The sequence below is a fragment of the Amblyomma mixtum genome, chromosome 9 (assembly GCF_055824585.1).
Source record: "Amblyomma mixtum isolate Tamu chromosome 9, ASM5582458v1, whole genome shotgun sequence".
NCBI classification, from domain to species: Eukaryota; Metazoa; Arthropoda; class Arachnida; order Ixodida; family Ixodidae; genus Amblyomma; species Amblyomma mixtum.
The window spans coordinates 67,386,703-67,404,014 of record NC_143020.1 but is presented as its reverse complement, the minus strand read 5'-3'; the positions used below and the strand labels follow the sequence as shown (position 1 = coordinate 67,404,014).

Genomic DNA, 17,312 nt, shown 5'->3' with positions numbered 1-17,312 from the left:
GGCAGCAAGTCCGGGACTATGCTAAGAAGATATTTCTCTCACAACTTGAGTCAGGCAGGTTCCTTCCTCCGTTCTATCTTCCTTCTTCTCCCGAGTCAGCCAGACAATATCGGAGATTGCAGATTACTAAGTGCCGAAATCATTCCCAAATATTTGGTTTGGTTTGTTGGTTTATTGGGGTTTAACGTACCAAAGCAACTCAGGCTATGAGAGACGCCGTAGTGAAGGGCTCCGGAAATTTCGGCCACCTGGGGTTCTTTAACGTGCACTGACGTCGCACAGTACACGGGCCTCTAGAATTTCACCTTCATCGAAATTCGGCCGCCGCGGCCGGGATCGAACCGGCGTCTTTCGGGTCAGCAGCCGAGCACCGTAACTACTGAGCCACCGCGGTGGGCATTCCCAAATATTTAGTATGGGGGTGACAACTTTGCCGTCAGGGCACGGTGTGCAGAAGTTTTCTTCCGTCGTGGTATCTGCTTCCTGCAGCATCCTCCGGCCCTTTTTCTGCCCCGCATACCCCGGGCCGTATCCTCGTCATCAGCGGACTCGTAGTTGCTCTGTCCATTCGTCCACATTTAAGCTCTTGCTGCCCGCCGCCTCCGCAGACGCATCCTTCGCAACAGGAAACCAACGGGCTCTGCCGGTTATTGGAAACGTGGCGCTGTTTTGCAGAGTTGCCCAACTTGGGACACGGACTGGTGGTGCGAAGGAGCTTCGGAGAAGCGACGGACCAACAGTCGCGTTTCGCCCACTTGGTAAACGGCTGCTCCAGTCAGGCTGTGGCTACTGGTTCGAACCTTGGACTAGGGAGGGCATTTTTCTTTACCAATGAAGTTTTTTTGCGTTTGTTTCCTTTCCTTTGTCGTCATATTGCAGCGCTTGGGTGGATGGCGATGAGTGATTACTCCCTGATTAGTAGGATACGAACTGTGACCGCGTTGTCGCCTGTTGCATAGCTGGTTGCGTCTTTCTACAAGGTAACTTCCCTAATCAAAGCTTCGAGCTCCACTTTGAGCCGGCGTGTTTTTAAATGACTTTCATTTCTTCTTTTTCCTTACGGCGAAGAATTTTCTTACGTTCTCGCTTATAAGCGACATTTTAATCGTTTATGATCGATGCCAAATGTTTCTGGAGAGAATGTCGCATTCGTCAAGGTCACGTGCCAAGGTGGACTGCAGCAACCCTCGCAAGCCACATACCGGGCTCGTTATGTATTATGTCATGGTTAAATGAATATAGAAGGAGTCGAATTAAGCGTTAAGCTCAAAGGGAGGTAACCTAAGATCAAAAATGCCAGTGGTTCAACCCTGTTGAACCCAGTTTCACACAGCGAAAGCTAGAAGCAGCTGGCCGCATTGCTCCAAGACGTAGTTCACTATGCGTGCGATCCTCAGCGCGCTCTCCTTCATCCATAGCGCGCAGCTGTCGCTATATATACTCAATACTTGGCGTCACAACTGTGAGTTGAATCAGGGGCCACAACTTGATTACCACGTGGCTTTCTTGAAGCCTCTGCGCACTACTTGAAAGGTGATAATTCCATGTCAAAGTTCAAGCTCAAAGTTCAACTTAAAAGTATAAGATCAAATATCATGGTGAAAGATCAAAGGTTGATGTCAAAGGTCGCGGTAAAAGTTGGAGGTCAATGTTCAAGGTGAAAGGTGGCCCACTAAGCGGACCATGCGTGGTTAGGTATACGTGCATAGCAACACTAGCCATGACTTAACTCGAGGTCGTTTCAACGCCATTCGGTGGCTCACTGAGACATATATAGCTATAGTAGAAGCTATAGCAGTGTAGCTTTCGCTACATAACTTAACATCGGTGTAGCTGGTCTGAAAATTGCAAGGCCCCGAAAACTGCTGTCATGAATGCATATGGTCCACGCCGGCATGTCGTTTCAAGCAGCTAGTATTGCTTTACTTTAGTGCTCGCCGTTTACCAGTCTCTCTGTCTGAAAAACTTTATTATTGTTTTACGAATTGGAAAAACAGCGCAATGAAAGACGACACAAGAGAAGGACAAAACACCAGCGCTGGTGTTTTGTCCTTCTCTTGTGTCGTCTTTCATTGCGCTTTTTTTCCAATTCGGAAAACATGTACCAACCAGCCCGTTTTTGCCCTCTTCTGGAATTTATTATCGTTACATACTTGAGGTATCCCGGAAATGGCCACCTCTCACAAGCACTAGTTGCGCTCTTGAGTACAGGAGCCCATTGGCGACGGCTGCGGCTCGGGCGCGCTCGACCAGGGCCTTCTCGCTCACCAGGTCGGAGCAGCCGAGCAGGGCTGCCTCCCAGTCCTGCCGGGTGGGGCTGGGTTTTGGGACGAAGTTCGGAGTTGAATGACATGCCCATACCATGTAGAAGATGTCCGAATACTTATTCGCACAGTACGGACACTTTCCTGTACATGCGGGACCAATATTGCTTTAGAACTGCCGGGCACAGCAGTGTTTTCGTGTAAAGACGGAGGAGTTTGCGTTCCTCCGTCATTGCAAGGCCCTTTCAGGGCTTAGGATAAATTGCATGGCCGGATTGGCATAATTCAGTAATTTGTCGAAAAGTGAATGCCGGATTGGGTTCAGGATCAGTTTCGCAAGGATCTAAAGGCTTTGCCCGGAGAGTGAGCGTGCGGTCGGCGGCATCTTCCGTTTCATTGCCTTTGAGGCCCATGTGAGCAGGAGCCCATACTATCGTTCGAGACGCGGGGGCCTCGTGGTAGTCGCTATATTTAAGGATGCGATACGCAAAGAAAGGAATGTATCCCTCTTGAATATTTCTGCAGGCCCCTCTAGAGTCGGTAATGATGACTCGCGAGTCCTGATATGCGGCGTCTAGCGCAGTGGTGACCTCCTCCGCATGTGTTATGTCTTGAGCCCGGAACGATAGGCCGTTCACCACGACGTTTTGGTGGATGACTGCGGCCATGTACCACCCCCCATGGTGAGGGCCGGAGGCGTCCACGTAGAGGATTCCGCGTTTCTTTCTCTGGTGGTGGGTCAGTGCCTCGGTCCGCGCAAGGCACCTGCCACTGTGGTCGTCACGTGTCATGTTGGCTGGAAGAGGACGCACGTGCAGGGTGTTTCTGGAGACTTCGGGGATGCGTACGCGCTCTTCCGTCAGTGTTGGGTGGTGGATGTGTAGTCGGGTGTAATCGGTTCACCCAGTTCGAGTCGGCGAGTTGTGCCGCGTACTCTGCCGCTCATTGGGTGACCTCGGCCATGGAGTTACGATGCCTTTACCATGCGTTTACAATGCCTTTGCTTTCTAGTCATTTCACGCCAAAGGTTCCAGATATTGCGCTGAACCATCTACGATTTGTTAAAAAAATCACGAAAAGTTAGTAGAACGTTCGTAACCCAGGCCTTAAATGTTTTTGCCGAAAAAAATTTATTCATGAGGAGAGCGCAGTTCGGGACATTTAGGAAAGGTATGACGCTTGGCAACGCACAATAACATATCAAAAATAATTTTTTTTCCACAATGCTTCATATCCATAAATAGCGTAATGACAGAGTTCGGCTTTAGATGTGATTTAGGACATGAATGAACGGTCGTTTTTGGTTCAAACCTCACTTTTCTGCTACTTCAGTTCTATTTTTTAGCTCGACGAGCTCAGTTTCATCAGCTGTAACAATTCTCCAGGTAATAGACGTCCAGGGAAACCAAGCGGATGTTTTCTAATTTCTGAGAGCAATTTCATATTAACGAAAAACGAAATGGTGTAAATTTTACATTTGCATACATTCTAAAAAATATTCAATGCGTATAAAAATACATGACTCGAATCTCGAAAAAAACAAGATTCTTTGCAATGCCATTAAAAATAACTATGCACTGTGCTGTAAAATGTTATTTTGTTTTTTTTTTCAATTACTGAGCGGTGCTTTATTTCACGTCATTTCGAAATGTTCAAGCTGCGCTCCCCTCAAGAATGAATTTTTTCCGACAAAAATACTGCAGACTAACATTGCGCTCGTTGTGGTGAGTTTTCGTGCATTTTCTTTAACAGACAGACGAGGTCAGGCGCAACTTCCGGGTCGTTTTGGCGTGGAGTGATCATATATTTTGACCATAACGCGATAAAGAGTATCGGTACATGCACAACTATTAAAAGCTTAACTCTCATATTTTTCTGTGATTATTTATGGAGTTCTCTTTTCGGAAACGTATTGTGCAAAACCAAGCAATAAATATATATCAATAAAGCAATGGTCGTTCCCACTGCGCATGATCGAACTACTTATTAAAAGTTGAACTAGGAGCTGCTCGAGAAAAATGAAGTTCCTGCCAGGATTCGGTGCAACGCGATAAATAAGCTCTCGTGCGGTAGGCTTCTTCATCTATCAGACCGCAATGAGGCACTGAGCATTGACCGGAAAATTAAGCGCTCAGTATAACGAGAAGTGCTTTTAAAACTCCACTTCCTGCCAAACTTTTTGAGACACGAATGTTCGTCTCCTCCGAAAAACCGTACACTTGTCAATGTTATTTCCCCACTGTGACAGGCTCATCCACAAAGGCTAAATCGGGAAAAAATGAAGCTTGCAACCCCTCAAATCAAAGCTTTTTATTTATTTTCATCACGACCAAACCGGTTACAAGGGCATGTTTACCTCCTGCTAAATTGCGCTTTCTGCTATACAGACGCTGAAATACGTGGTACACTAAAGAAGAAAAACCAAAGAACGAAAATAACGTGAATTTATTTTTTATGGTGCATTTATTCCCTCCAGTTCGTAGCTAAAGTAAAAGGCAGCGCTTTGGAGCATCCCAGCTGTTTACTTTGTAACGCACCATCTATCCTCGTAAGCATTCAGTATCATTTCAGAGAAACATCTGTTTTCGGTGCACTGTGGCTGACGCGGGCCCAATTACACAAGTCTATAGTCGGATACAACTCAAGTCTGCAGTGAAGCTCCGCCCACATTCAGCCTCCGCGCGCAGAATTCCTCCACGACGAAAAAGTAGTCTGTGGCTGAAACATTTCTTGTTACGTAAACAAGAAGCTTAGCACAAGAAAAAAGTTACGAGCTCTACAGTTTTCATACGTGGATTGTTTGATATAGTCAAGCATTAAAAAATTGATTTCGTTTACAGTTTCGATTCGCCAGCGGAGTAATACAAGACGCCGCGGACCGTGGCCCAGTGTTAGCAACTGCTGTTTTTATAAGTTGTATCCTATTATAGTTACTAAGTCAAATACATGAAGCAAAAAACACTGCTTAAGAAAATAACTAGATAAAGACTCTGTGCTTAGGACATTGCGTCACACGTTTCACTGGCAATTAATGCGATTTCTTCATATTAGACCAGAATAAAAGAAAAGAAGCGAACTGAACGCATGCACATCGTGAAAGAAATTGAATAGACGGGCGAATTAGTCCATGATAAATGCGCTAAATATTAACAACAAACTGCTGAAAGCAAAACCTGTGGGAAGAATGGCTTCCATCCAACGCCTTCCGCCAGCGCGGCTCACGGCAGCACTTCCCACTTAATCTGAAGCTGGTCCTCCACCACGACGCCACTGAGCCTGAGAGTGCTAAGCCTAAACGAAGGATCAGAAAAACAAAATGCTGAGTTACTTGGTGTTGTAGGCTTTTGTATGCATGGATATTCACGGGGTGACTTAATTTCAACGAGATACTGCCTCTTATCTTGCGGGTGTATTACGCCCAGCCGTATTCTGTGCTGGAATGGCCACTCAACAGCGCCGTCGTTGTCACCCTTATGCAAGCGGAGACTGGCGTGCAGGCGCACTGATTCGCCATCCTTTATCAAGTAGACTCCAGGTGACATGCAGTATCCACACATGTACACCTGGTCGCTCTCGTAGTAAGCATGGCCTTCTCTCAGCACTTTTTCTTCGAGCGATTCGATGCCTCTGACATAGAAGACTGTATGCTCTGGTCGTGGTTCATGCCTTCCAAGCACTGCCTTAATGCGGTCCAGAGTCCTCTCGCTATTATCCACAGTTTCAACTTTCATTTCATGAATTGATTCTAGAATTCGCGAGCAATTGTCACAGCTCTCTTTCTTTGCAGTCGCCAACTCATCTTTAACTATTTTTTCCAGTTTGTTTAGGTTGCTCGAAAGGTTATCAGTACGCGTTATCAATTGCTCTTTCAACTGCTCGTTACCACTGGCGGATTCGCGCACACCCCTTGTCACACTCTCCTGGATTTGTCTCGTTGCTTGGGTCAGTTCATCTCTGAGCGCTTCTTTAAAGGTGTTTCTCCCGTGAGACATTTCGTTTAGTCTATCACCGCGGCATTGAACATCAGCAACCAGCTGCCCAAGATGCTCTCTCATTTCCACCGCCTTCTCCTGAATGACTCGTTGGAAGGAGTTTGGAAGTGCTGCGTCTTCCGTGTCGCTGGGCTGATGGCCAGATTCTGGAGCAAGAGGCGTCGACGGTGCAGCACACTCCGATCTCAGGTGTGAGCACACATCGCTGCACAGAACCGAGGCCGAACACTTGGGGCACCATGCAGAGTGGTGTCTACATTCCCGCTGGAAATGCTGGGGGAGCTGGGAAGCAGCCACCACGGTCTCGCAGCCGTTGACTTCGTTCCAGCACCTAACCTGCATTGAATAATTGAAGGAAATGTAGAAAGTGCAACTTCCCCCATCGCGCTCCAGACTGGCGCGCGCGGGCGCCGCAACCACCGCCGACATATCGGTATTCCCGAAAAATGAGGTCGTCGCGCCATACCAGCAGCTGACTTCATTCACTCAAGCCACGGTTGACATCAGCACAATCGTGACGCGCGAATGCGCTAGTCACGTGTTTTTTTGTTTTGTTTTTTGCATTTCGCGTGCTTTCTTTGCAGCTCGGAAAAAAGATACACGTGAGGCTTTCTTTATCCCAAATAAATGCAATGGGTGTTTCTGAAGGTGCTCTCCAACTGTGCTATTCACATCTGCTGTATAATATCAATATTTAGGGGTTGAGAAAAATGATCTTAATAGGTAATTAATTATTTACAAAATAAAAATTGCCTTGGATGCGCAAGCTGGCTGGTAGCTGTATGTAAGTGGTTTACCTGGCCTACCTCAAATGTCTTATTTTTTAACCCTTGGCTAAAGTTAGGCTTGACACCCTGTATAAATGTTCGTAACATATCTGCGAGCAATTCAAGCATGCTAGTACCAATTTACAACCTTCACTATGCCTGCTCCGCGCGTTCACGGAGCAGCATATACAGAGTGTCCCAGCTAACGTGGACCAAGTTTTAAGCGAATAAGAGAAAACCTAAGCGTTCTTCAGAACTGAAATTGCATGGATGTTGTTGGGGTTTATCTGATGTTACGATACCATTTTTTTAGCTGCTCCTATTTGAATAATTAGTTGAGATAAATAAATTAACTTTTTAAACTTGATACGTTCAGGCGTCAATAGGAAAGTTGTGGAGTTCCAAAAATATTGTCCAACCCAGGCACTGACAACGAGATACGCTTAGCGTGGCCGTTTTTATTTGGGGTAAACGAAAGCCCGCGGAGTATAAAAAAATACCACGTGGCAACGAGCCCCTTGCGCCCGAATGCGCCGCGATTATAGTGCTCTCATGCGTGCTTTGTAAAAATGCATCACTCGCTTCGCGCGTTTCGTGCTATATTAAAAAAGTTAATTGATTTATCTAGACAAATTATTCAAATAGGACGAGCGAAAAAAATGTTACTGTAAATTAAGATAAACACCAACAACATCATCGCAATATCAGCTCTGAAGAAAGCTTCGGTTTTGTTTTTAAATCTTTGTCCAAGTAAGTTGGGACACCCTGCATACCTGCAAATTGTTTCAAGTACCACGAATAAATGACAAAAAAAGTTGCCACTGGCTTAGCGCAGCTATGCCAGGATATACGTAGCGAGAGCTACCTGGCGTCTGCGCCTCGCAAGACGTTCTTCTCTTTCCACAGGCGTCTCCGCCGCTCATTCTCGCGTGGCGGCGGCGGCGAACTGTGACGTCATGCGCCGCGCACCTGCTGCTCCTCTATGGTTGCGCGCATGCGCACTATCAGCCTCGCAGGCTCGCGGCAAAATGCTCGATTTGGTTGCGTGGTGTAGCTCTCGCTACAAAATTGGCTCACCGGAGCTGGGCGAAACCAACAACATATTGTTTCCCGTCATGTGGGGATCCTCATAGTAATTTTCAAATCCGCTCTATTTGTTAATTACCTAAGATCACTTATGCAAATTTTCTATTATTTATTTCAGCGTCACGTGCGTTCCCTTACGTTGGAGAGGGAGTAAAGCAAGAAACCGATCCTGTTTTTGCAGCAACGTATCTTCTACATGGTGCTTTTTTTCGTAGTTTAAATAAACCCTATGAAATATGAAAAATTGGCGCGGGCTTATCTTTAGCCTGGTAGGTTGCGAAAGCCCCCAAGGATTCCTGTAGTGAGCAGGGGAGTGAAGGGATCAAAAGGTCCAGGTAATACCATATTATCATAGGTTTTCACATAATTTCAAGAAGCTGGCTGCGCGTTATAATGTACAAGTAGTTTTCTCTGCCTCATGTAAGCTTTCCAAGATCTGCACTAAGAAAATGGTAAAACGAGATGACTGCACGACCAAACATAAACGAAGTTTACGGAATGTCAGGCGAACGTTCTGTACAGAATTCCTATCAGTTGCGGGCGTCACATTGGGCAGACAGGAAGATGCTTCAATGAGAGGGCAAGAGAACAAAGATTATGCGTACGCAACAAATCAGGAAGCAACCTAGCCGACCATTGCAAAGCATGTGAAACAGAGCGAGAGAACGGAGGCTATCCAAAAATAGATAAAACAGAATTCTTAACATCAGCTAAAGGAAAAACAGAGCGTGAAGTCATGGAGGCGTATTTTATAAGAAAAGCTGGGAAAAACTGCGTTAGCGCACCTTGTATTCAATTACTGGACAGTGAAGCTGAATTCCTTGTTGGCTATCTGTAGGTGTGAACCATGTCTCAAGACTGCTTACCGTAAGCACCCTTTCTTGTGAACTGGAACGGTCCCGCTTTTCCTTTTCGTTTTCTTACTGCTTTTATTCCTTGCCATTTTATTGGCTTTTACTTCATTTGTCCTTGCCATTTCTCATATTTGCATATCCCCCCCCCTCGTTGTTTTCTCGTGGAGCCCTCTACACTCCTGTTTTATACTTCTCGTTTTATCCTTTTCTGTATCGGTCTTTCTGTATTTTTTCATGCACATATTCTTCATCGGTTCCTAGTTTTTAATTTTTTTCCATTTTATTATGTACAGTATCACATCCCTTACCTGTTTTCGGCCTAATTGTCTGCTATCTTTTACTTCCATTGCCAATCCCATAAATGTAGTTTCCTCATTGTCATTCTGTCTTCACCACGTGCTTGTCTTAGTGTAGAGCCTTGTACAATCCTTTCATCTTTTAGCCGATATATTTTTGTCTCCCCGTTTTGCGGCGTTATTTGTTTGGCTGTTAACTTTGACAAGCTTGAAAAGCGCTTTTTGCAGTAAGTTTCAGTACACGATGTCTCATTTCTCTCGGTGTTCCCCCGGCACCGTGTTTTCGTTTTCTTACTTTACCGGAATTTTTTGCTTATTGTCCACACGCTATTGTGCTCTTCTTTGCTCATGCTCATCGCTTGATGTTGGTGATGGGCTCCTATATATTAGACGTGGTGGCATTCCGAAAATAAAGTTGCAAGTTAGCGCCTGTCCTCTCCTCTTCTGTGTCGTCCGTTTCCTTTTTGCGCTGTTTTCGAAGGGAGATACTTGGCCGCCTTTTTAAAAACAAAAGACGCCGAAATCATTTCCAGGAGAGCTAGAAACTACGGCTTTGGATAGTGAACTTCACGATTCTGTTGAGTACGCCGAAGTTTGTGCAGAGGACTGCTAGTGTTGTTCGTCGTCACAAGCACGCTAGCAAGGCGCGCGAAGCATGAGGCAGGCGCATAAATGACATCACGTGGAAAACCTTTCGTACACGCGTTTAAGTACAGCGACACAGCAGTACACCATATGCGCAGCTTCACTTCACAAGTTTCTGAAACGAATATCCATAAAAAGTCCGTTGCAGCAAACTTGCTGAGAAACGTGACCCTGCAAGCAAGACGCGCAAAGCATGAGACACATCGCAATCCTTTCGTTGACGAGCTAAACACAGCGACAAAACCAACACGTGAAAAAATGGGCCCGTGCGCGCCGACTGCTCAAAACTGGCTCTGGCGCAGCCGCAGGACGGGTTAGGGTGCCTCGATTCCAGCGCCGGGTCGGGTTGGACGGGTTACGGGTCGGCTCACAGCGCCCTCTCGCGGACATCAGCGGTGGTGCAGCGCAGAAAAAATGCTTTGTTCTCTCGGCGCCTGCTCAGGCCGTAAGGAGAGAGCGAGAAAGCGCGCGCGTCGAGACCGGCCGTGCCGTGACTACCGCCGCCCTCCGCCGACAGATCGAGCTGATCCAGATCATGAGAGGGAAATAACTAGAAGAATAAGAATGGGGTGAAGCGCATATGGCAGGTTATCTCAGATCATCCATGGCAGTTTACCAATATCCCTCAAGAGAAAAGTATACAACAGGTGTATCTTACCGGTACTCTCCTATGGGGCAGAAACGTGGAGGCTAACAAAGAGGGTTCAGCTTAAAGGGACACTGAGGAGAGCACTATTAATATTTTTTTTATAGTAAAATCCGATAGTTCGGCATGTCATGGCTTTGTTGCCACTTGGTCGGCAGCGAAAGATGCATTTATTTCTAAGAAATTTGGATTCGAAGTTGAAAAAGTTTTTCCCGCCGCTCTGATTCAAACTTGGGATTCGTCTATGACGACAGAGGACTAAGAGACGTGAAACATGACGTGCACATGACGTAACGCAGACTCCGTGATTTCTGGCTGCCAGCAGTGCGGCCTAGCAGCAGCCGAAAAGAAAGCTACCGCCGGCCGCACGTTGAAGGCATCTATCGGCTATTGCGGCCGTCGCTACAGTCGCTTCGATTAAGTTTGCACTGGCGTTTTGCCAGCGTTACGATGGATCTCGTTCTCGAAGTCGTTAACGAAGTTCTCGCAAATAGACACCTTTAGCATACCGTGCACCTTGTTACCGCTAGCGGAATACCGGGAGCCCGCCTACCGCCGGAAAAAAGGCGCTGATTTGTCCCGATGCTTCAGGAGCGCGCGTAGCAGCCGGGCACGTGGCGCCATCTGGCGACGTCAAGGAGATTTGCGCATGATTGGCTGCGCCTCAGTGATGCATGGTTTCTCGGTTCCTGGTGTTGCTAGAACCATTCGTTCTAGCAACACTGTTTTGTTCTATGATCTCATCACGCTTGTACTTGCGAGTTTGCCTGTGGCGGCGATACCTGTATTTTGGTTCTTGCTCTTTTCTACGTTACAAGAGCTTTGTTATCAGTATGAGTGGCGTTTTTGTAATCAGGAGCTGGTATTCTGTCGATACAAGCCAACTTCAATTTCTCCTCAGTGTCCCTTTAAGGACAACGCAGCGAGCTATGGAAAGAAAAATGATAGGTGTAACGTTAAGAGATCGGAAGCGGGTGGAGTGGGTGAGAGAACAAACGCGGGGTAATCATATCCTACTTGAAATCAAGAGGAAGAAGTGGGCTTGGGCAGGGCATGTAATGCGAGGGGAAGATAATCGCTGGTCCTTTAGGGTAACGGAGTGGGTTCCAAGAGAAGGCAAACGTAGGAGGGGGCGGCTGAAAATTAGTTGGGCGGATGAGATTAAGAAATTTGCGGCAATAAGGTGGCCGCGGCTGGCGCAGGACAGTGTTAATTGGTAAGACATTGGAGAGGCCTTTGTCCTGCAGTGGGCGTAGTCACGCTGATGATGATGATCATGACGTCACCTTGACTGTAGCGTGACTGGTGAGAGAAGCGCGACACTCACCGCCGTGACTACCGCCGCCCTTCGCCCACAGATCGAGCTGGGGGCCCTTTTTTTCGCAGCTGGTATGACGTCACCTCGACTGTAGCGCCACTGGTGAGAGGAGCGCGAGGCTCACCGCCGTGACTACCGCCGCCCTCCGCCGACAGATCAAGCCGGGGGCCCTTTTTTTGCAGCTGGTATGACGTCACCTCGACTGTAGCGCCACTGGTTAGAGGAGAGCGAGGCTCACCGCCGTGACCACGGCCGCCCTCCGCCGACGGGTCGAGCTGGGGGCCCTTTTTTTCGCAGCTGGTATGACGTCACCTCGACTGTAGCGCCACTGGTGAGAGGAGCGCGAGGGTCACCGCCGTGACCAAAATGAAGAATGGTCTGGCAAGAAGTTAGCAGATGCATTTAATGACTTGTGGAACTGAAAAGAATTGATTATGATGAAATGGCTTTGAATTACATAAAGTGCACCGTGGATCACACCTGTTTCTTAAGTCCTGTTACAGAGGCTGAAGTAGTGTCAGTATTTCTGGCATTAAATAACAGCGGAAGTAGCGATGCTGACGGTGTTAAGATTAAACCTGTGAAACATGTCCTCGACAGAATTGCACCCTATATCACACACATATTTAACCTTTGTCTAGCAAATGGTGTGTTTCCACAGAAGATGCAGACTGCAAAGGTAACAGTTGTCTACAAAAAGGGAGACAAAAATGACTTTGCAAACTATAGGCGATTGTCAATATTGCCTGTTTTCTCCAAAGGGTTTGAAAAAATAATTTTGTCCCGGATGAATAACTTCTGTAATAAGCATAATATAGTAACACCTTCACAGTTTGGATTTCGGAAAAATCTTTCTACGGAACTTGCTTTGTTAGAACAAAAAGAATTCGTTTTAAACTCTTTTGATGACAAATGTTTAGCTTTAGGAATATATGTAGATTTTTCAAAGGCCTTTGATCATCTTAGCCACATGTTACTGCTTAAAAAGCTTCAAGTATAAGGTTTCCGTGGACAATCCTTGTTACTTTTGAGCAGTTATCTTAAGCATCGACCGCAGTATGTAGCATTAAACGGTCACCGATCAGATGTCAAAGCTATCTTATCTGGTGTGGCCCAAGGCAGCATCTTGGGCCCATTCCTTTTCAATATATATGTGAATGACATAACAGAAATAGACATAGAAACAAAAATTGTAATATATGCAGACGACACCACCTTGCTTTTTTCCGGGTCATGCCCCTCATCTATGATTGCAAAAGCAAACACAACGCTTACTCAACTTGAAAAGTGGGCAAGATTTAACGCCCTCAAGATTATTACCTCAAAAACTAAAGCCATTATTTTCCGGCCCGAGAACAAGAACATCCAAAATAATGCTGGTATATTTCTTGATAATTTGAAAATAGATGTTGTTAGCTCTCAAAATACTAGGTGTATTTTTCAATGAGAAAATGACTTGGGACGAGCACAGAGATTACATAGCATCTAAACTATCCCGTGTCATAGGAACAGTTTACGCTCACAAAAACATTCTCCCTGTAAATGTAAAAATGCTCCTGTATAATTCATTGTTCTGCTCGCATCTAAATTACTGTCACTTGGTATGGGGAAATACATCTTTCACAAACCTCCAAAGATTATTTACCCCAAAAAAAGAATTCTTAGAATAGTATATAATGTAGCATATGACCACCCATCGAAACCACTTTTTGAGAAAGGCGACATAATGCCAATTACTGATTTATATGCATACTGCTTACTCTCTAATTAGAAAACCGAAAATAAAAACAATACTCCTTTCATTGCCACACTGGCTTCATTATGCAAAAAACACGCATCGTACAAAACAAGAAGCAACGAAATATGGCACATTTATGCATACAGAACAGGTTATGGCAAACAGATGCATAGGTATAGTCTGCTGCACTATCTTAACCTCTCCCATAGCCACAACATGACTGTTGAGCACTCGAAAAAAAAAAGAGTTGCAAAACTTTGTTTCAAATATATTGTTACCGGGTGTAACTTTTGAATCGTAATTTCTGTAATTTTGTATAATTTTTTGTGGTTGTGATTTTGTAACTTCTGAATGGTAATTCCTGTAATTGTGTTTAAATTTATGTGATTACAATTTTGCAATTTGTCATTTTATGTAATTTTGTCTTTACGTTTCATTTTTACGCGCTACAAAGTGTTACAGTTGTATCAAAAAATAGGTTCTGTTCATGCTTCCTTTATTTCTTTAGTATTACTGCTGGGTTTTTCTTTCTTTTTTTTAATCTTTGCTGGTATGCTGTTATGCTGTCTGCATATTTTTCCTGTAGAACTTCTATCTATTTTTGGGGAGGCGAGAGCTCGTCAAGCTACATCCCAAGCTTTTTCTCTCTCCCTCCCTCATCCTTGTGATGGAAAATAAAGGCATTATTATTATTATTATGACTACGGCCGCCCTCCGCCGAGGGATCGAGCTGGGGGCCCTTTTTTTCGCAGCTGGTATGACGTCACTTCGACTGTAGCGCCACTGGTGAGAGGAGCGCGAGGCTCTCCGCCGTGACTACCGCCGCCCTCCGCCGACGGATTGAGCTGGGGGCCCTTTTTTTCGCAGCTGGTATCACGTCACTCAGCGAAAGGTCCACCGTAACTACCGTCGCTCCGCGCTGAAGGCTCAAAACTTAGCGTAGTATTGCTTTCGCAATAAAAATTTGCGCTGGCTTAGCTCTGCTATACCAGGATATACGTAGCTTTAAGTGAGGGCGAGGTGTCCACATCTCGGTGGACACCTGAACCACAGGGAAGGCGGAAAACCATTCTCTTGGAACAGTGGACACCTCAAAATGTGCTTTAAGCTAAGTGGCGGTAGTGACAGGTGTGTGCTGCATGCGACGGCATTTACAATGTTGTGCCAGAAACACGACGCTGAAGCCATAGGGCGTCTGCTACCCTCTGGAAAGCGCGCCGGCGCCGGTGCGTCTGCCAGGTCTATGAATCTACGGTTCTGAAGTGCGCGGCGGCGCCTCCGGCGCAACAGCTGCTCAGCTGTGACGTCACTCCCTCCTCGCGCATGCGCAGCTTCGCTCATGCGCTCTCTCGCGAAACTGCTCATCCACGACAAGTATAGCTCGCACGAGAAAAAAACAAAACTAATATGTAATGACCAACGCGTTAAACTAGTTTAACCGCCTACTCAACCAAGTGCCGTGCTTACGCAGAACAGCCAGCCTACGCTGACATATTATAACCACGAATAAACACACAACTTTTGTTATTTGCATTTTCCGCGTTCAGGATGCTTTCATACGCAGCACGCGCTGATCTTAAAGTGATGCTGTGCAATAAGCAATGTCGCAGGACAAATAGAGTAGGGAATAATTGATACACGAATGTACGGCAATTGCTATGCACAAGGCAGAGCCTGGAAAAAATTTATAACCGGCAGTAGCTGACAGACGATTTTCCCATGGTTCTTTGCGTTCACTTCGGAAACGCACGCTTCCGCACCTGTTGAAAGGTATGAGAGGAAAGAGTAAAAGAACAGACGCGCGTCGCAACAATCGCGTCCCCTGAAGCGTCGACGCTGGCTGTAGCAGATACCTCTGTGCCACCATTCCCCCATGGTTCATTTATTAAGGCGGAAGCCTTTAGTGCCTCATCGTTGTAAGCAGGAGTTGTAGACAGAAATGTCACGCTTTTCAATTGGTCGAAATGATTGTGACGTCACAGTGCGCGAATTTCAAACGGGTCAAATTGTACTTTGGCTATTAACCATGCAACAAATTAAAGGTATCGCATAGTGATCCTCCAACTAAGTGGGACTGAGTTTAGCTCATTGCTTAATCAACCAATTCTAATTAAGCTTTCTAGCCAGACCACATCAATAAATAAAACAGTAGGAAATTGGTCGAGTTGGGGTATCGAACCAGGGTCTCCGGAGTGCGAGACGAGCACGGTAAAAAATCCGGCATGCCAGCTCCATGGTTCGGAATGAACAAAAGCGCGTCTAGTGAATACGGTGTCTTCGTTCACTCCCATCTTCCTCCCTTCCATTAGGGCGAGGTTCAAGTCTCCAGGGAGACATGCGAGACATACATTTCCTTTACTCTCCTCAAAAACTAATTTACCGAATGGGCGATGTCGTTCTGAGGACTCCCTGGAAGGTTGCATGGCGCTACGAGTTCCATACTCAGAGGCGAAGCTTAACATAGTAACCAGACATCAGTGACACTAGCAACAACACCGCGCTTACGGCTTTCGCCTCTCCGCGCTTTAGGCCCGCCGAGCGCCCGCCCTGAATTATTCTTCTCTCGCGCGCCCCTCCTTATTTTCATGCAAGAGGTGACGTCACAGCTCTGCAGCGCCGCTAGATGGCTTCAGCAAAAAGTAGAAGCTTCTGCACCTTTACAAAGCACGTGCGCCGCCTCATGCTGTCTTTCGCTCACAGCGTCTACGCCCACAGATCTCCACTAGGCGGCTGGATGCCGCATTCCCGCTTTCCGAGACGAGCGCGAGTGAGGCCACCGGCAGTTGGACGGCTTGTCCCGGAAGTCAGGTGTCTTGTGTATTTCAATGCACCAAGTCGCGCCTTTTGCCCTTTCGTTCTCAGTTTTTGCGTTGTTCTCGCGTAATGTCTGCTGTTATATGAAATTAATAAGAGAGCTGAACGCGAGAAATGTGAGCATTGTACGTACAACCCTGTAATTTCAGAGAAACCGAAGAAAACAGGCATGCAGGTCTCACTCTGCCGCGGCAAAGGAGTACGTGCATTAAACACTATGTTCGACCAACTATGTTCGTCGCGACCAAACTCCTCTTCCAACTCAAAAAACAAATTAATTTCGCTTTACACACGATTCTCTGGCGACAAATCATGACCTATTTGATACAGCGCTGTTCTAGTGAAAAGTTCCTTTGGACAAACATTTCGGATGTTTTATCTGCTTCGCTTACCTCTCTCCGAAGCAGCTCTTCCGCAGGGAAGTCCACCAGAGCGACGTCCTCATCCTCGTAGTGGTTGCCGTCCAGCGGACACGCATGCGATGCATCCCGCACGCACTGCTCGTAGCAGCACTCGCATAACACGTGTGTGCATGGTAGCAGGGCCGTTCTCTTCCTCACCAGGCCACAGGCACTGCATATCCGATGTGGAGGCAGGGGTTCGACGAACTTCAGTGCCCTCCAGTCGAGCTCAGGGGAAAATCCCACTGTCGCATACTGCGCGCTTGCAGCAGGCATCGTTCTTGACCTACGCTCGTTGCACTGAGCGTCGAAGAAATGCGTATTCCGCCGCCACAAGGATCGCAGTAACGTCTTTCCTTTTTTTCCCTCCCCGTTTGCCAGGGCGATTATCGCAGGGTTATCGGCTGCCGCTTTTGCTGCGTATGCCGGACTGCGCGCCGAGCGAAATCTGTCGCCGGTGGAAAGCTGTGTCACTCACACGTGTTGATCCC

The 17,312-nt window shown here is 46.6% G+C and overlaps 1 protein-coding gene and 1 pseudogene across 1 annotated transcript; both read right to left on the bottom strand.

Moving 5' to 3' along the window:
* Nucleotides 1-2,145: 2,145 nt before the first annotated feature.
* Nucleotides 2,146-3,055, bottom strand: LOC149329483 (uncharacterized; annotated as a pseudogene).
* A 2,329-nt stretch (nucleotides 3,056-5,384) lies between these two features.
* LOC149329482 (TNF receptor-associated factor 6-like) lies at nucleotides 5,385-17,097 on the bottom strand. Its single transcript, XM_089562257.1, has 3 exons — nucleotides 16,813-17,097; nucleotides 6,151-6,592; nucleotides 5,385-6,069 (listed from the first exon to the last, which is right to left on the bottom strand). Exons 1-3 carry the CDS (start codon nucleotides 17,095-17,097, stop codon nucleotides 5,483-5,485), a joined length of 1,314 nt encoding a protein of 437 aa, XP_089418383.1. The 3' UTR covers nucleotides 5,385-5,482.
* Nucleotides 17,098-17,312: the final 215 nt, after the last annotated feature.

Excerpts from the sequence above, each read along its gene's own strand:
- LOC149329482 (XM_089562257.1), bottom strand. The coding sequence starts at position 17,097 with ATGCCTGCTGCAAGCGCGCAGTATGCGACAGTGGGATTTTCCCCTGAG. Across the intron at positions 6,593-16,812 it reads AAGAGCTGCTTCGGAGAGAG|GTTAGGTGCTGGAACGAAGT; the intron begins GTAAGCGAAGCA and ends TATTCAATGCAG. Across the intron at positions 6,070-6,150 it reads GGGTGTGCGCGAATCCGCCA|TTAAAGATGAGTTGGCGACT; the intron begins GTGGTAACGAGC and ends TGGAAAAAATAG.